General features: G+C 39.0%; 1 protein-coding gene across 1 annotated transcript; it reads right to left on the reverse strand.

Moving 5' to 3' along the window:
* Positions 1 to 9,089: 9,089 nt before the first annotated feature.
* Positions 9,090 to 15,960, reverse strand: LOC146579731 (uncharacterized). The gene is made up of 2 exons (XM_085269530.1): positions 15,925 to 15,960; positions 9,090 to 11,781 (listed from the first exon to the last, which is right to left on the reverse strand). Exon 2 carries the CDS (start codon positions 11,773 to 11,775, stop codon positions 10,912 to 10,914), a length of 864 nt encoding a protein of 287 aa, XP_085125656.1. The 5' UTR covers positions 11,776 to 11,781; positions 15,925 to 15,960; the 3' UTR covers positions 9,090 to 10,911.
* Between the last annotated feature and the right edge of the window lie 242 nt (positions 15,961 to 16,202).

A 16,202-nucleotide genomic window follows, 5' to 3' on the forward strand; every position in this document is an offset into this window, starting at 1 on the left:
AGAGGAACAAAGTGCCAACTTTCCAAACAGTTGGAGTATTTTCACAACCAGATGGTCAGAGGAAAGGAAAAAGAAAAGTATTTAAGCATCAGTGGATACCATGCTAAATTGTCTGTTGTTTTTTCAAATATGGCAGTACATTTTTCTGATGAAAAGCTGTTTAACTTATCAGCCCTATTCAGCAGGGGTACAACGATACACAAAATTCACGGTTTGGTTCGGTTCGGTTCGATACTTTGGTGTCACGGTTTGATATTTTTTCGATACAAAAAAAAATGTTCATGCCTTTTTAATTTGTCATTTATTAAAATTATAAATATATATATTAACTCAAAATTACAGTTTTTAAATTTAATGTTGCTGAAACAACAAAGTAATAAAAAAAATAAATCTATCTGATCGAGAAATCACTCATCTTTGGAAAAGACAGTTTATTACAGAGAAATGGCTCTTTCCAAAATAAAAGCTATACTATACGCTTCTTCTGGGCTATATTCTCAGCAGCATATTAAACATATCAGGTCCCCATAAGGAGACTCATGTGCTAACGGCTGTCTAAATGACTCGGGTAACGTTTGTAGCATGCTTGCTTGTTGTTTTTGTCTGCTTCCACTTGTCTTTGCACTAGGATGATGTCGGCGTAAATGTGCAGTCATATTCGTTGTGTTCCCACTAGTGCTGTCAGCGTTAATCTCGTTGAAATGACGTTAACGCCACAACACGGCAAATCTCCGTTAACGAGCTACCGCGGATCGCCCCGTTAACGGCCAACACGTTAACGAGCTAACTGCGTGGTGAACACACTAGTTCCCACTAATGTAATTGAGCATTGCATGGCACATCCAACATACTGTTTTACTTTAGTCCATGACGCGCTTACCTTCAGGGTCATACGTCACATGAAAACCAAAATAGTTCCAAACGCCAGATCTGAATGAGGGTGGGGGAGGTTCAATTTGCCATGTTGCAAGGACAGCTTAACTTCTGTCTGGCTAGCTTGCCCTGCGCTCAGTGAATCTGCGTTCGACTACTCCGCCTAGGCTGCACTGTCGAGCGCAGATCCACTGAGCGCTCAACACAGACAGCATCGTCAGAAGGAAAGTTGATAAACTAAATTAAAAACGTTGTATTGCTCGATACATATGCGCACCAAACCGAAAGCACTGTATCGAACGGTTCAATATCGATACGAGTATTGTTGCACAGCATGTGTCCAACTTACACTTCACTCTGATTTATGAATGCTGAGCCAGTTTTACCCTCGTAAAATAGAACAATCTGTACACTGCGCAGGTTTTTGCAGGCTATTTTGGCAGTGAAGAAAAATTGTCTTCATACCTGCTTCAATTGTATTTTGAGATTTTAGTTTTTCAGTTTTATTGGCTGTTTTAAGAAATTCAATTCAGCACACAATTTGGTGGTTTAAGACTTTAACAAACAACTTAATTGAAGTTGAATAAAAGACACCACTTTCTCAGTGAGTCAAAGCAGTGAAACCAGTAGTACAGCAAGTCAGTGTATAAAGTTCTCCTGCTGCTGCACAATCAGATCAATGTAGGTCTCGACAAAGAGCTTTAAGGGTCTTTTTTAAAAAAAACAAATCCATTTAATCTAAACTGACATTATGTGAAATGATAGAATAACTAACTGGAAAGATACTGAAAACAAATGTTACGATTTTCATACAGTGTTTTTGATCAGGATTAAATCAGAAGACATGGTGTTCTTATTTAAAACAAAAAGTACCATCCACATGGCAACGCTGTGCGGTCCTGGCATTGGGCTGAAATGAAATCAAAGAAGATCAAGTGGAGGACTGGTGAAAAAGGTCTTTGAGTAGTCAGGTACTTTAAGGAGCAAAGGGAGAAACGCAGCTGGCAACACTTTGGTGATGCAAGAAACACTTAAAATCCTCTAAGAGATTTTCATGAAAGTGTCTGCCATTGAAATATACACTCAAGTACTCCATAAATCTAAAAATCTGATTATTAAAGATATAAAAGATTTTAATTATTGCAATTTTGTTTTCCTTTTCTTAATTTTAAAATTGGAGAAAAAAACATGGCTACGCCCTTTCGACACTAGAGTCCAAACTGCATCGAATTTGCAGATGACACCACGATTATTGGTTGCATTTCAGATGGAGACAAGTCTGGTTACAGAGCAGAGATGAGAGCCCTGACATCATGGTGTTGGGACAACAACCTGCTGCTCAACATCAGCGAGGCCAAAGAGCTCATTGCAGATTACAGCAAACTGCGGGGTGGAGAGCACACCCTCATTCACATCGACAGGACAGGGTTGGAGAGAATCAGATGCTTCAGGTTTCTGGCGTCAACATCAGTGAGGACCTGAGCTGGTCACATTACATGGATTTGATCACAAAAGCAGCGAAACAGCTCTGCTTCCTGCGATGGCTGAAGAGGTTTGGCATGGACTCTAGAATACTCACCAACTTCTATTGATGCACCATCAAGAGATTTCTGTCTGGTTATATCACGACCTGGTACGGCACTTGTAATGCTCTGGACCACAAAGCTTTATGGAGGATGGTCAGATCAGCACACAGATCAGCAGTTTTCCTTTTCTACGTGCAATACTGAGAAACCTCTGAGACCAAGAATTTTAAGGTGTTCTGCTTATTAAATCACATTTATCACATAGAAAGCAATGTGTGTGTACTGAAGGCATCAAATGCTCATTTATTGCTTTAAATTTAATTCGTGACAGTTGCAAATAAATGTTATCTAATTATACTTGGCCTTAATGATCACAAACTATCTGAAACAAGCAGCTGAATTATTACTTGCACATATACAGACCTCATTATTTGAAACTTCTCTGTTGTGTGGCTTGATTTTGAGAAATCTATCTTGATTTATGAATACATTGAGTATTTGGTGTTAAATCTTACGAACTCATTGGTGATTTTCTTTCATAAGAAATGTGATAACAGTGTAAAACCCCAAGTTTTTCCTAGTTTTCCCTAAAATGCTTATCTTGGTGCTCTCTTTATTTATTTTTTTTAAATTTAATTCAGGGTTCATATGAGCAATGGCTTTACCTTCCATAGACTGAGACAGCTGCAGCAATTTATTTACTACTAGGGTATACAGAACCCCCCTGCTATGCCTCCTATGTGTATCATTACACTTCTTCCCTTTTCCATCTCTCCCCTCTCCACCCCCTTTGTCTTTCTGGCAGCCAACCACCTGACAACACAACAAGCATTTCTCCAGATGTGTGTGTTTCCTCTGACACCACAGCTGTCCACCCAGCCCTGCAGCTTATCTATGCGCCTGTGTGTCAGTGTGTATATTTGTGAGTGTGTCAGTCAGTTAGCGTCCCGTGGTAGGAAAACACAATGGTGATCAGCAGTGGGAGTTAAAAGTTCAGAGTAAGCATTCCATGACATATTATGTATCAGAGCTGAGGGACTATCACATACTGCTGCAGCCAAGCCAGCGTGTGTGTATTGTGGTCTCTTTGAATGTGTTTCTACCTTAAGTCAGCAAGTATGCTTTGCACCTTTTAGGTCCAAAATCTTCAGTTTCCGTTTTTTAAAGGCCAAAATTTTTGTTTCGATGACCGAATACATCCCTAGTGTCTGATTAAAGGAGCCCGATAATGTCCATTTCTGTAACTGTTCAACATCACAGAAAGATTAGCCAGCTGTGTAGAGGTGAGAGGAGTTTATTGTTGATGTGCTTGAATGCTATATCACCAAGGCAACAAGGCCAAGAGACTTTAGTAGTAGCTGTGTCAGGCATTTAAAATTGACATTAAGGCAACAAAATATGCTAAAAGGTTTAATCTACCTTAGTCATCTCAGGAGGACTTTAGATCTCTGTGGAGTGGGGACACAGCAATAAAATTCTTCACAATTTTCATTGGCCTGGGCAGACAGAACCCTCACATTGCAAACCAGGAAAGGTTGCCTCAGCTTGCCCAGTTCCAACCTTCATAACAAAACACGGACATACCCATGACACTGATGGATGCTACAGATTTCAAAAGCTTGTAATTAAGCAGAGGAAAAACCTGCTTCCAGAAACTGTAGCCAGCTGTGGCCACAATATTGCAGTAGTTTAAACAGAGGTGGGACCAAGTCATTGTTTTGCAAGTCTCAAGTAAGTCTCAAGTCTTTATCCTCAAGTCTCAAGTAAGTCTCAAGTCTTTATCCTCAAGTCTCAAGTAAGTCTCAAGTCTTTATCTTCAAGTCTCAGGTAAGTCTCAAGTCTTTATCCACAAGTCTCAGGTAAGTCTCAAGTCTTTATCCTCAAGTCTCAGGTAAGTCTCAAGTCTTTATCCTCAAGTCTCAAGTAAGTCTCAAGTCTTTATCCTCAAGTCTCAAGTCTTTATCCTCAAGTCACAAGTCAAGTCTCAAGTAATGTCAGGCAAGTCAGAGTCGAGTCTCAAGTCACTGGTGTAAAAGTCCAAGTAAAGTCACAAGTCTGAAACTTTGAATTTCAAGTCCTTTCGAGTCTTTAAAAAAAATGAAAAAAGAATGTTGCAGTTATATGCTAAATGTAAATATTAGACCATGTAATTTTAAAATCTGTGTTTTTCTCAACACATGACAAAATAGTGAACTTAGAAAATATACACAAATTGTGAAGTTGCACCTCTATAAAATGCAGCTCAATTTAACTTAGCTCCAAGAATAATTTTCACCGACAGTTCTGAGATAAGCTGCATGTTATTCTTGGATGCGCTTGTAGGACCGGCTTTAAAATAGCATGACAAAAATATCATACACATTAAAAAAAACTGTATCACCAACGTAGCCTGGACAACATTTGCTAGTTAGATGAAGTCAGCTATCTCATTGTAGCAAAAGAGAAGCACCACCTCCTGTTCTTTATGTAACTTCAACTGTTGGAGAAAGTTGGAAGTTGTTCCATATCTGTCTGTGATTCTCTTCTTGCATGTTTTGCATATTGCATTTCGGTTTTTTGATGACTACTTCATAGTTTATGTACCTGAAAAAAATAAAATTTTTAAGCGTTTTTTTTTTTTCTTTTAAAAAAAAATCTGGTTAATTTGATTGGCTGTGCTACAGTTCACACACACATACGTACGGCGTGTGGTTTGAATACATGATGCACACTTTCTATACAATATGCATGTTAAATTTTATATTTGGGGTGAAATATCAAGTCTTTTCAAGTAAACCGGTTCAAGTCCAATTCAAGTCCCAGGTCATTAGTGTAAAAGTCCAAATCAAGTCACAAGTCTTAGAACATTTTTTCAAGTCAAGTTTAAAGTCATAAAATGAATGACTCGAGTCTGACTCGAGTCCAAGTCATGTGACTCGAGTCCACACCTCTGAGTTTAAATGCATACAAACAGGTTTATAAGAGAGTGCTGTTTGACATGCAGGGAAAGAGCTTTGGTAGGTTTTAATCGATGTCTATTTTTAAACGGGTAAGCACTAGGGCTGGGCTGTATCATACCGTTCACGGTAATACTGGTGTAATGTTGGGCAACGATAAGAAAAGGAAATATCGCGATAGAATATGGGTAAAACGCGCATGCGCAGTGCCTTTGTTTACATACGCACATGGCGGCGACGCAGAATGAGAAGAGCGAAAGCGGATCGTTGAATGAAACAGATGAACCAGAATTGGTTTGTAAAAATGCTGCAACTTCACTGGTGTGGAACTGGTCTAGCTTTCGTCCGTCAGATACACAACAGAGCACTATTTTTGGTAGAGCATGCTAGCGGGCCGTCGTTATTACCGTGTTGTTTGGAAAATACGGCACACTTAAAATCAATCCTTTTATTTTTCTGAAAATCGACAGTGCCCCTTATAATCCCGTGCGCCTTATGTATGAATTCTGGTTGTGTTTACTGACCTCGAAATGATTTTATGTGGTACATGGTGCTCAAAAATCTGTCAAATGTTTTAGTACAACTTTGCTAAGCTACGAAGCCGCACCGCTTGATGGATTGTCGGAGCATTACGGCTATCGTAGGCCGGCGCCTCGCGGAGTGATACGTACTGTGCTTCAACATAATATTACCGTATTGTGTGTGTATAACCTCTTTTTAAGTTTTGTAGATATTATACATAGTTATGCTGAGGATATGTCAGCCAATTTCCACTGGAAATGCCTTTTGGTTAAACTGTCAGCAAGGAATTTGCACTGTTACGTTTTTATATAACTTTAATGCACATAAAAAAGCTGCTTGTTTAAGTGAAAATACATTGATGGTTGTTTGTTTTGTTTTTTTTGCACTAATAAAGTTGAGGAGTATTTTGTCTAGTGTCATTTATATCGTCAGTTATATCGTTATTGCAAATTTTCAAATGTGTATCGTGATAAATATTTTTGGTCATATCGCCCTGCTCTAGTAAGCACTGCTGTTTTGCTTGCCCTGACAAAAATCTGTAACTCATACCAAAAACATTTTCTTTGGAAGATAAAAATACACTGCTCAAAAAAGTTCAAATCAGAGTATAGCATCATATCTGAGAGGAGAATCCAGGAGACAGGCATTTACTCTATGAGTGTTGGACAGGCCTGTAGAAGCCCCTTAACCCATTAGCAGGACAAGTATCTACTCCTTTGTGCAAGGAGGAACAGGATGAGCACTGCCAGAGCCCTACAAAATGACCTCCAGTAGGCCAATGGTGAGAATGTCTCTGACCAAAACAGGAACACGAGGGTGTCTGAGGGCCTGTCATCCTCTGCTGCTCACTGCTTGGTACCACGGAGCCCATTTGACATTTGCTATTGAATACTAAAATTGGCAGGTCCAACACTGGCACCCTGTGCATTTCACAGATGAGATTCTACAGTTCTAGGCAACTGCACCTTGACTGCCATCAGTTATCTGGATGACCCATATAGTTGATTCTGGGACAGTAAAGAATCAACTTTGATTTTTTGATTTGATTTTTTTGTACCTTGATGACTGACATGTTTAAAGACAAATTTTTGGACCCATTGTCAGACCCTACGGTGGTTGGTCTCGGATTCCTCCAGATGCACGACAATGTACATTTACAGACTGACATTTTACCAGAAATGAAAGTTACAACAGATAATTATTTTTTTAATGCATAATAGTGATGCATTCATTAGTCTTTTCAGAGCTTTTATTCATGATCTGAGATTGAAACAATAAGGTATGCTTGTGGTTCAGTTGTGCTCTGGAGGTTGCTTTGCCTTCATTTTGCCACCAGATGTTGTTCTTTGCCTCAAAACTTTGGATCTTTTTTGCCAAAAACAGAAGTAAAGCTTTAAACTTTTGAGACTTTAGGTGCCCATCGCTGGTTAAAAAATACCCCTTCACAGGAAAAAATGTTTTCTACTCTTATGATTTCTGGACAAAAGGCCCCAAATGTAGGACTCACAAAACAGACTTGAAGAATGACACAAAAAAAAAGGACTTTAAGAAAGTTCAGTACAGGGGACCAAGAAAGTCACATTCCAAAACAGGAAATAAATTCCTGTTTCCAAAAGTCTTTACAAACACATATAGCACACAAAGCATACCAAAGTGTGCTTTCACACTTGCCAAAATATCACTTTTGTGGTGTGAATGTGATCCGACCCCAATCCAAACTAATTACTGTATGTTACAAGCCTAGAATGCTTTGTATTCTCACTATTGGACGCTATTACAGATGTGTAATAATCTGTAAAGGCTAGCAGCTAGCCATGAAATAAAGGTAAGTTCTCTGTGTTTTCCAATAGCCCAGAACACAGCACCTTCTTCCTCTATTTACTTTTGTTGCTCCTGCCCCAGACACATCTGGCCAATTAGCAGGCTGAACATTCTCACGTGGTTTGTAGAGCTGCATTTTAGTTTGCTTGGAGTTCACTTGGACTTTTCTTTGCGTGAAAACACCCAACCTGACAAAACTGAGGCTGAGAGTGGAGACACCTGGGAAACTAGACGCGGCTTCATTAAATAAAGTGATGAGACAAGGGAAATATAACTAAAATAAAGATCTGTGAGACAAAGGATTATCAAAATAAAACAGCAAGTAACATAACAAGGAAACAACACAGAGATGATGACTTAAAAGAAGAGGATAAATTAATAAATATAACAATAAATAATGTCAAAACATAGTAATTCTTCTAAGTAGACTCTGAATACTAGAGTGAAAGGACACCTCCAGAGTCACAAACAGCTTCTTCCCGTACGCCATTAAGACTATTAACAAACACTAACCCCCACACCCTACAACTGCCCACCCACCTCACTCATCTGAGGCATAGTCTGAGTAACCCTCATCACTCACACACAGACTCCACTCAGACCAAGGCTTTTTTTTCTTTGTATATATTTCTCTTGTTTTGTATCTATCCCTCTTCATCATATATATTTATTCTGCTTGCTATTTATTCCTGCTGTCTACTATTTATATTTTATTCTAGCATAGTTGGTGTGGAGCACTCACAAGTTCATTGTACATGTACAATGACAATGTGTTCCATTCTCTTAAGTAACTCCATAACTAAAACTCCATTATTACCAGAAAATCAACAAAAGAACCCAACAAAACACAAGGATCATGACATCTGTAGAATAATGTATAAGTTGGGAGGGAGACCTCTCTCACTGTTGAGACAACATGGCACTGATGGAAAAAGGACACCTCGTGCATGTCTGAGAGAGGGCATTGTATTTGAAAATAAGAGCAGACTATGACTTGCCAGGAATGAAGACGTACTGGTTTTCAAATATTTCCATCGTCACAGAAGCGACTGACTGCCTTCTTACTAGTGTTGACTGAAAATGATAAAAGCACTAAGTCTTATGTCTGCTGTATGTTAGTAATTTGTGCTCGAACTCTTTGTTAATATGTTTATACCTCATCCAGACAAGTCTGTAAGTATTAACATACAGACCTAATTGGGGTTTTTTTAGTGGAAAGAGAGAAATATGCTTCATATCATCTGCACATGTTTGGGTTGTTTATTGTATGGTGGGGCTTTTGTGTGTGTGTTTTGTGTTTGTGCAAAATAAAAGGGAGGGTGGAAGGGGGTCTGAGTCTGTTTGTGTGTCCCACTTACCTAGTTTCTTGAACCAAAAAAGTGTGTGAACTCAAACAGCGGTGACTAAGAGGAACAATGAGACTCTTTATTCAAAACAGCACTTTAAAAGTTCAGCAAAGATTTTCTTGCAGTAAATTTGTCAATCTCCAACTGTGTTTAAGTAGTTACTGATTTAAAAAGAAAACAGAGTTTTTATTCGATTCCAGGATCGCATCAGTGTTTGGTTAAGACCTGTGGCGCCCCGTTTTTTTTTCTTTTTTCTTTTTGTTCTTCCAAGGTCTGACATCAAGGACGAAGTGAGTATGAAAACGAGCTTTCTTTGAGCCAGAACACAAATTTGTCCAAAATGCCAGTATCGTTGCTCAGTGTACGGGCTGAATGAGTCATGCTGGATACATAAAGATTTTGAGGGTGATTACAAAGAAAACTAACCAAACAATTTGCCAATGTTATGTCTGATTATAATCCAGTGTGATACAAGTTCATCTACAGAACATCTGCTGTCCAGTTTCATCTTCTGTTACAGATATAGCAGTCTGCAAGTCGTTGTACTCTGCATTATATTTAGCAGGGCTTTCCCTTTTGGCAGGACCTGACCATAGAAGCAAAATCAAACAAAACAAAACAATTTTACTGACAGGTGACCACCATTTAAAAGTAAATGATTTCCTAAATGGAAAACAAAATTAATTCCAGTTGTTGTCATGTTCCAAGTAGGTCAGCACTGCTGAGCTCATGCTGAAAAATGCTGAAATTTCTTTACTGTGCTGCCATCCAAAGGACAAATGTGGTTATTGCTTTTGGAGCCAAGTATTGTTTTGTAAGAAAGAAATAAAAGTCAGATCCAGTGTACTTTAATCCATCATGAAATGTAACAGTTACTTATCATCCAGCAGTTTTCAGGATGCAGAAATGCCACTTAACCTCAATGACAAGTTCATTTCTGAACAAGAAACACAAACGAATACACAGTTGAACTCATAATAATATGTTATCATTAATAAATAGCATTAATATAATATTACAATCAAATGCAAATGAATCATATTAACTCCTGTAACAAATGAAATTCCCAAATCTTGGAGTAAGATAATGTGTATTGCCTACTTTAGAGGAAATAACAGTAACAGACCCCACAGACTATATATAAATGATAGATTTAGCTTCTAAGTCTACAGAGTGACCAACAGAGAAGTACTGGCTTGGTAATGGGTAGGACTATGGACTTGCTGAGGATTGTAGTCAAAAGCTGCACAGAAAGGGTATATATAGACCAACTCTAAAGATAGTCCACAATCCACAGTGTTTTAGTGGCTTAGAGAACTCAAAGTGGCAGGCATCTTCTCTCCCTGTGCTGCAGAACAGAATGTTTTGTCATGTCATCGTGTAGCGAAGGAGTATGTGGAGTAGGACAGAAGTATATGCTAGAGATAGTCTATCTATCTTGCTTTTACCTGCATTCTTTCTGATGCCCAACAGGGGGCGATTACTCAGGTTTCTAAAAAGCCTTCTGCTATTATAGATGTACTTCCATACTCTCTGATGTCACTGAATACCTGGTAACTTTTTGAGGCTCAGTTGCTAGTTTTACATCATAGTGTACAGAGTATGAAATTCCTTTGTAAATCTGTCATCATTATTTGAGTCAGAAAGGTGGATAAACCAGGAAATGCTAATTGGTTAATGACTTGTTACTCATAAGCTGTTAACCAATAAGTGGTTCACTTTTCGTGTCTGACTTAAAAACACTAAGATAGCTACAAAAGACAATTAAACTGATTGTGTTATGGTGGCTATGTCCACCTTTTATGTATATATAGTCCATGGACTGAGCTTGTGTGTGCATATATATAGGCTATTCATCATACCTGACTCCATGAATCACTTTAAATCCTAGATAAGCACTTTAGCTTCATCAATGGAGGACGTGATAATGGTTTCAGCCAGCTGTTGGGCCAGTAGGTTGAGATCACTGTCATGTGACATCTGTTCTCTTTTTTTGGCAGCCAGAACCCACTTAGTAATATCACATGACAGAGCCTGTGCAAAAGTCTCTATAGTTGGTTCATGCAGAGGTGCTACTTCGAAATTGCCTCTCCCCAAATCATCTGTAGACAGCGACTGCATGAGATGCTCCATCAGTTCCACATGAGGGTCGCTGATCAAAGCGTCTCCGTTGTCCTCCTTGTCCTTTGGCGTTGGTGGAGGAGGCGAGGGTAGGAAAACCTTTGCCAGGCCTCCTTTTAGCTTACGGGCGAAGCTGCTTCTGCTCCTCTCCAGCTCTGGGAGAAGAGGCGTGGTCGGTGGGGCGTCGGGGTAGTCGAGGGATCCCACAGCGGGAAGCCCTGACTGGGATAGAGGTGGATGGCAAGGCTGGGTAGAAGTCTGGTGTTCTTGGTCTCTTCTAGATTTATCCTCAAAACACTGGTGTTCACCCTTGTTGTTCTCCATCTCTATTTCAGCACCCTCCATGTGGTCCTTTAAGTTTCTTCCTCTACACACTTCACTCAGAGCGATCTCAATCACTGCGGATGCTAGCGCCTCAGCTAGCATTTCGTGCTCTTGGTTATAAATGGACTCCTCAGGTTCTACTGTTTCCTTTTGGCTAAAAACTGATCGAAGTATGTGCTCTGACATGTTTTGGGCAAACTCCCCGAGAGCCTCTGTGTTTAGGGGGCTTGTTTTGAGGCCTTCGGGAATACCAGGGTCTTGTGGAGGGGGCTCTGGCATCCTCGAATCTGCACTTTCTGTCTTCATTGGATCCTGTGTGGATAAAAACAATAATCTCCGTGAAAGTGCAGGGGATATTGATTTTCCTGCAGCTTCTTTTCAGCTACAGAAGGTAATGGAAAGCAAAGAAAAATAACCTCTGGTTTGGAATGCTTGTTTGGAAAATTAGTTTATTTTTGCACTTTTATTTGAATATTACTTGCCAGCGTGCTCAGTGTAAGCTAAGTACGATGTCAATATTTCCCTTGGTGTATGCTTTCTCCTTTCATCCCCCAAAGAAACATTTTTCTTATCCCTCAGCTGTTTCAGATTAGACAAGAAATAAAATGAGATTACAAGAATGCTACAAGTACAAGAAAAATTAAACAAGAAAGTCTAGCAAGGAGAGCATAGAGAAAGAATAATGAGACAGAAATAATAGAGGAAGTCCCCTTGCAGAATGAGATGGAAAGTAAGATTAAGGCCTCAACCACAGCCTGTCACCATATGAGCTGTCAGCCAGCCAGGATGTGACAACCAGGAAGTTCGGTTTGCTATTAGATTAGCACGAAACACTCTGTTGGTCTCAAGTAGCACCAACTCGCCCGACAGCTGATGCACAATTTGTACAGAAATGGAGAAAGGTTTGTTACCCGGAGAGCAAATGATGATAGCTTTTGACAGGCGTAATAATTTTCTAGAAGGTCTTTGTTTTTCAAGTCCAGCTTCATTTCGAGGCTCCGAGTGTGCATTATTGAGATTAAATAGCATAAAATGTCCTACAGCTGCCACTGTTCTAAAGAGTCAGATTGAATAAATTTCAGGCAGCCTGTTTTGTTTTACTAATTCCTCTTATGTTAAATTAATAGTTTAATATTGTAAAAGACACTAAGCCTTTCTTTATTTCCTCTTTTTGAGAGTTCAATGAGAAGATAATTACCAACAACATCCAACAACATCCAAACACTGTGGTGGTAATAAAAGTCTGCCTGGCACCATCTCTAAAGCTTATCATTAACTTTATGTGTTATTTGTTTAAATCTCTCAAAATATGACAATTAAGAACAGCATGTTTTATTTTTTATGGGGGTTATAGGGGAATGTTTTTCTTTCTTATTTGTCTGGCTGCGAGCAGATGAGCTATTGATCTTCTGATGTAATTCTTGGCAAAATGTGGCCTTTTACATAAACATTACTCATGACATTTGAGAGCACAAACAGGCTTGTGTAATGGGATTTGCCCTTATTGTTAAAGTTACATCTTATTTTAAACATACCTTACTATTAGTATGCTTCTTGACTCAGAAACTACAAAAACAATGTGACACATTGTGAGATGTGTGTCACCACAGTGTGTCACTTAGTGTAGTAGGCCTATGACCACATGGTGTGAAATTCTGGTTAACTTAATAGGCGTTAAGCTGCATCCATATAGGGAGCAACCACAGCAACGTTGTGACCAGACACCAGAGAAAGTCAATGAATTTCAGTACTTATGGGTGAAAAAAACTGCTGACAATGTGAAGTAGGTGGAGATACACTTTTTTAACTTCAAGACGAGCGATTGAAGCAATTACCAACAGGAGCATAGGACACTGGTGACTGGCCTATGATTGGACAGTAAATACACTGAACTGAAGTGAAGCTTGAAATGACCACTAACAACAACCTGTGAGCTTCAAAGGGATGTGAGATGTGCGAATTGCTCCCTGTGCTTTATTAGTATTAGTGTAACTTTGGCTGACTAATTAATTACTTCCATCAAATTATTTCATCTAAAATACTGGGGGGATAACACCTTTTAACTACTTATCACTGAGTACTAGTTAGGTTGTGTTTCAAGGTATGTTTAGGCTGGCATAGAAAGATAAAAAGACACTTATTTAAAATGCATCTTATTTTAATACTTCCTAGTTGCCCTGCGACAGACTGGCGACCTGTCCAGGGTGTACCCCGCCTCTCGCCCTATGACAGCTGGGATAGGCTCCAGCATCCTGCGCGACCCTGAAAAGGATAAGCGGAAGCAAATGGATGGATGGATGGATGGATAGTTGCTAAGTATTCCTTTTGACTCAGAAATTACAAAGCAGATTAAACTGCTTTCGGTATAGCTTGATCTAACTAGATTACAAAGACATTAATACCTTCAAACAGCAGTTATAGCCGCTGAAAATAATATCTTCTATCAGTCCTTGCTCTGTGTTAATTTGGTTGTTTATTGGGATTAGAAAGCAGATGAGATGAGCTTATTTAAGGTCTCAGTTGTAGGCCTGGAGACTGGTTCGTAAGTCTGTGGCAACCTATGGTTGCTATGGGAAAATGTGTAATCTCAGTTGGCAAATTGTTAATGGGAGTCTCTGGATGACATCGACTGTAAAGAGGGTGCTGCACTTGACACCTGCTTTTGTTTGCTTTGGTAGCTCGAAAGTTTCTGCAGTTTACACGTAAGATGACTTTTCTGCAAACACAAGACAGACTTGGAAACTAGCTCTGTGAGCTGTACTGAAACTTGAAAAAGCGCAATGGAAACCAGACATGATGAACATTCACCTTGAAAATAACATTTGTGCCTTACCAGTGTAACAATCACATTTCAAAATATGAAAAGTTTCTGGTTCATGTCTTACTTTTTACTGTTTAACTACAGCTTTGGGAATAGTTTGCAAGTGTTTACAGACCTGTTGAATACTTATTTCTTTTTTTCAAATGGTTGTTTTCAGATGGTAACCAACAGATCTATAGACCTGTATTTTAAGTATGTCTTCTCGCTCGCAAAGCCCACAGTGTGTTACTGAATTTGTTAGCACTTGCTAACATAATTGCAATCAAATGTTCTCATCTAAACTACTGAAAATAATACCTTGCAACCATTCCTCACGAAGTACCAATTCTGGTGTTTTTTGGCAGAGACTTTGTTGTTGTTTTAGTTTGCTTTCTGAATGAGGAACTACAAAACAGATTAGGCAAGATGGAAGACAAAAATAAAGAGAGGGGGCTAACGATATAGTTACTCCTCTCAACACAGCTTTACTTTGCTAGTACAGAAATGCATTAATGGCATAAAACTGTATTTTCTAAACTAATAAAAATAAGAATTTTGAACCAATCCTCGGTTCTAGTTGAATTGTAATAATGAGTCAGAAATGTGGAACTAAAATTAGTACCGTGAACGACTTCCTTAACTTTAGTTTCATCACAGTTATTGTGTTATTATTAGCTTACGGTCTCTGAATCTGGCTGTGAATGTCAGAATTGGCATTATTGGCCTTCTAGGCTGGCTGGTTCAGTTGCAGCTTTTAGAGGATCGTTTACCTCTTGAATGTAAATATAAATTAAAAACAATAATTTTCTCCTTCCCATTGTTTTCCTCATGTAGCCACAATGTAAAATGATTTTTACTTTACTGGCATACATGTTGCACATTTAATATGGTGTGTCACACCATTATCTTGTCATTACCCATTAATTTGACCACCATCCTCTGTTCAAAATGGACAGAGCCCAAAGATGAGGTTGAGACTGGGAATGAAGTGCAGATGTGGAGTAAATTGCAGCTAAAACAAAAAATGTTTTTCTCTTGGCAATATGACTTGGACCTCCACATGGAGACAGGAACATTTGGGCCTGTGATTGCTGTGTTACACAATCCTGTGAGTCCCTAATTTGATTACACTAACACACCTCGCCTACTCTCTCTAGCGCCCACGCTAACAGCACAAAGGCAGGTCAGAGATGCAAATTACTGGTTAAAAAAAAGAGCCGATGCCTACAATGACCTTCTGTTTAACCTTTATTTCTTCCTCTTCCAGTTTCAGTGTTACAATCCAAAGTTTTTTCTTTTGCTTTGTATCTTGTCTCAACCTATCTTGAATTAGGTTGAGTCTTTGAAAGCTCAAGAACATCCGTACAAATAAGGATTTACAAATTTACTCATGCAACTAGACTTCTGCCCAAACAGAACCAGAATCAACTCACAGTGTACAATGTATGAAGTACGGCAGCTCAAAATGGCCAGCTTCTGATTTTTAAAGGTATATGGCAAGACTCAGGAGGAATCTTGAAGGCCATTTGGATACGATTAAAAGTAAAAGTTACATGCCTCAAAAGTTACGTACTACAGAACTGTATAAAAATAAAAATAAACAAGATGCAGTAAATATCAGGCAACTTAAACTGCCTACATTTAGAGAAACTTACCAGCTGGGAGAAGAGTGACAGTTGACGCTTTAATGCAGCCAGTGCAAATGAGTGTACAAGGAAGTGGTTTGACAAAGAAGTTCAGAAGTTTTACTCACTTCCTGTGTGTGTGTGTGTGTGTGTGTGAGAGAGAGTGAGAGAGAGAGAGATGATCAGCCATTGTGCATAAATATAACTCACTGACACAACAAAAAATGACACATTCATGGGCATTAGATGAACCTATTTGGGTCTGATATAAAACGGTTCTGTCAGCTTAATCGTCTTCCTTTGTTCAT

The sequence above is a fragment of the Mchenga conophoros genome, linkage group LG3, assembly GCF_057382185.1.
Source record: "Mchenga conophoros isolate Kocher_MC1m ecotype Shallow Benthic linkage group LG3, M_conophoros_male_GT1.1, whole genome shotgun sequence".
Lineage (NCBI taxonomy): Eukaryota > Metazoa > Chordata > Actinopteri > Cichliformes > Cichlidae > Mchenga > Mchenga conophoros.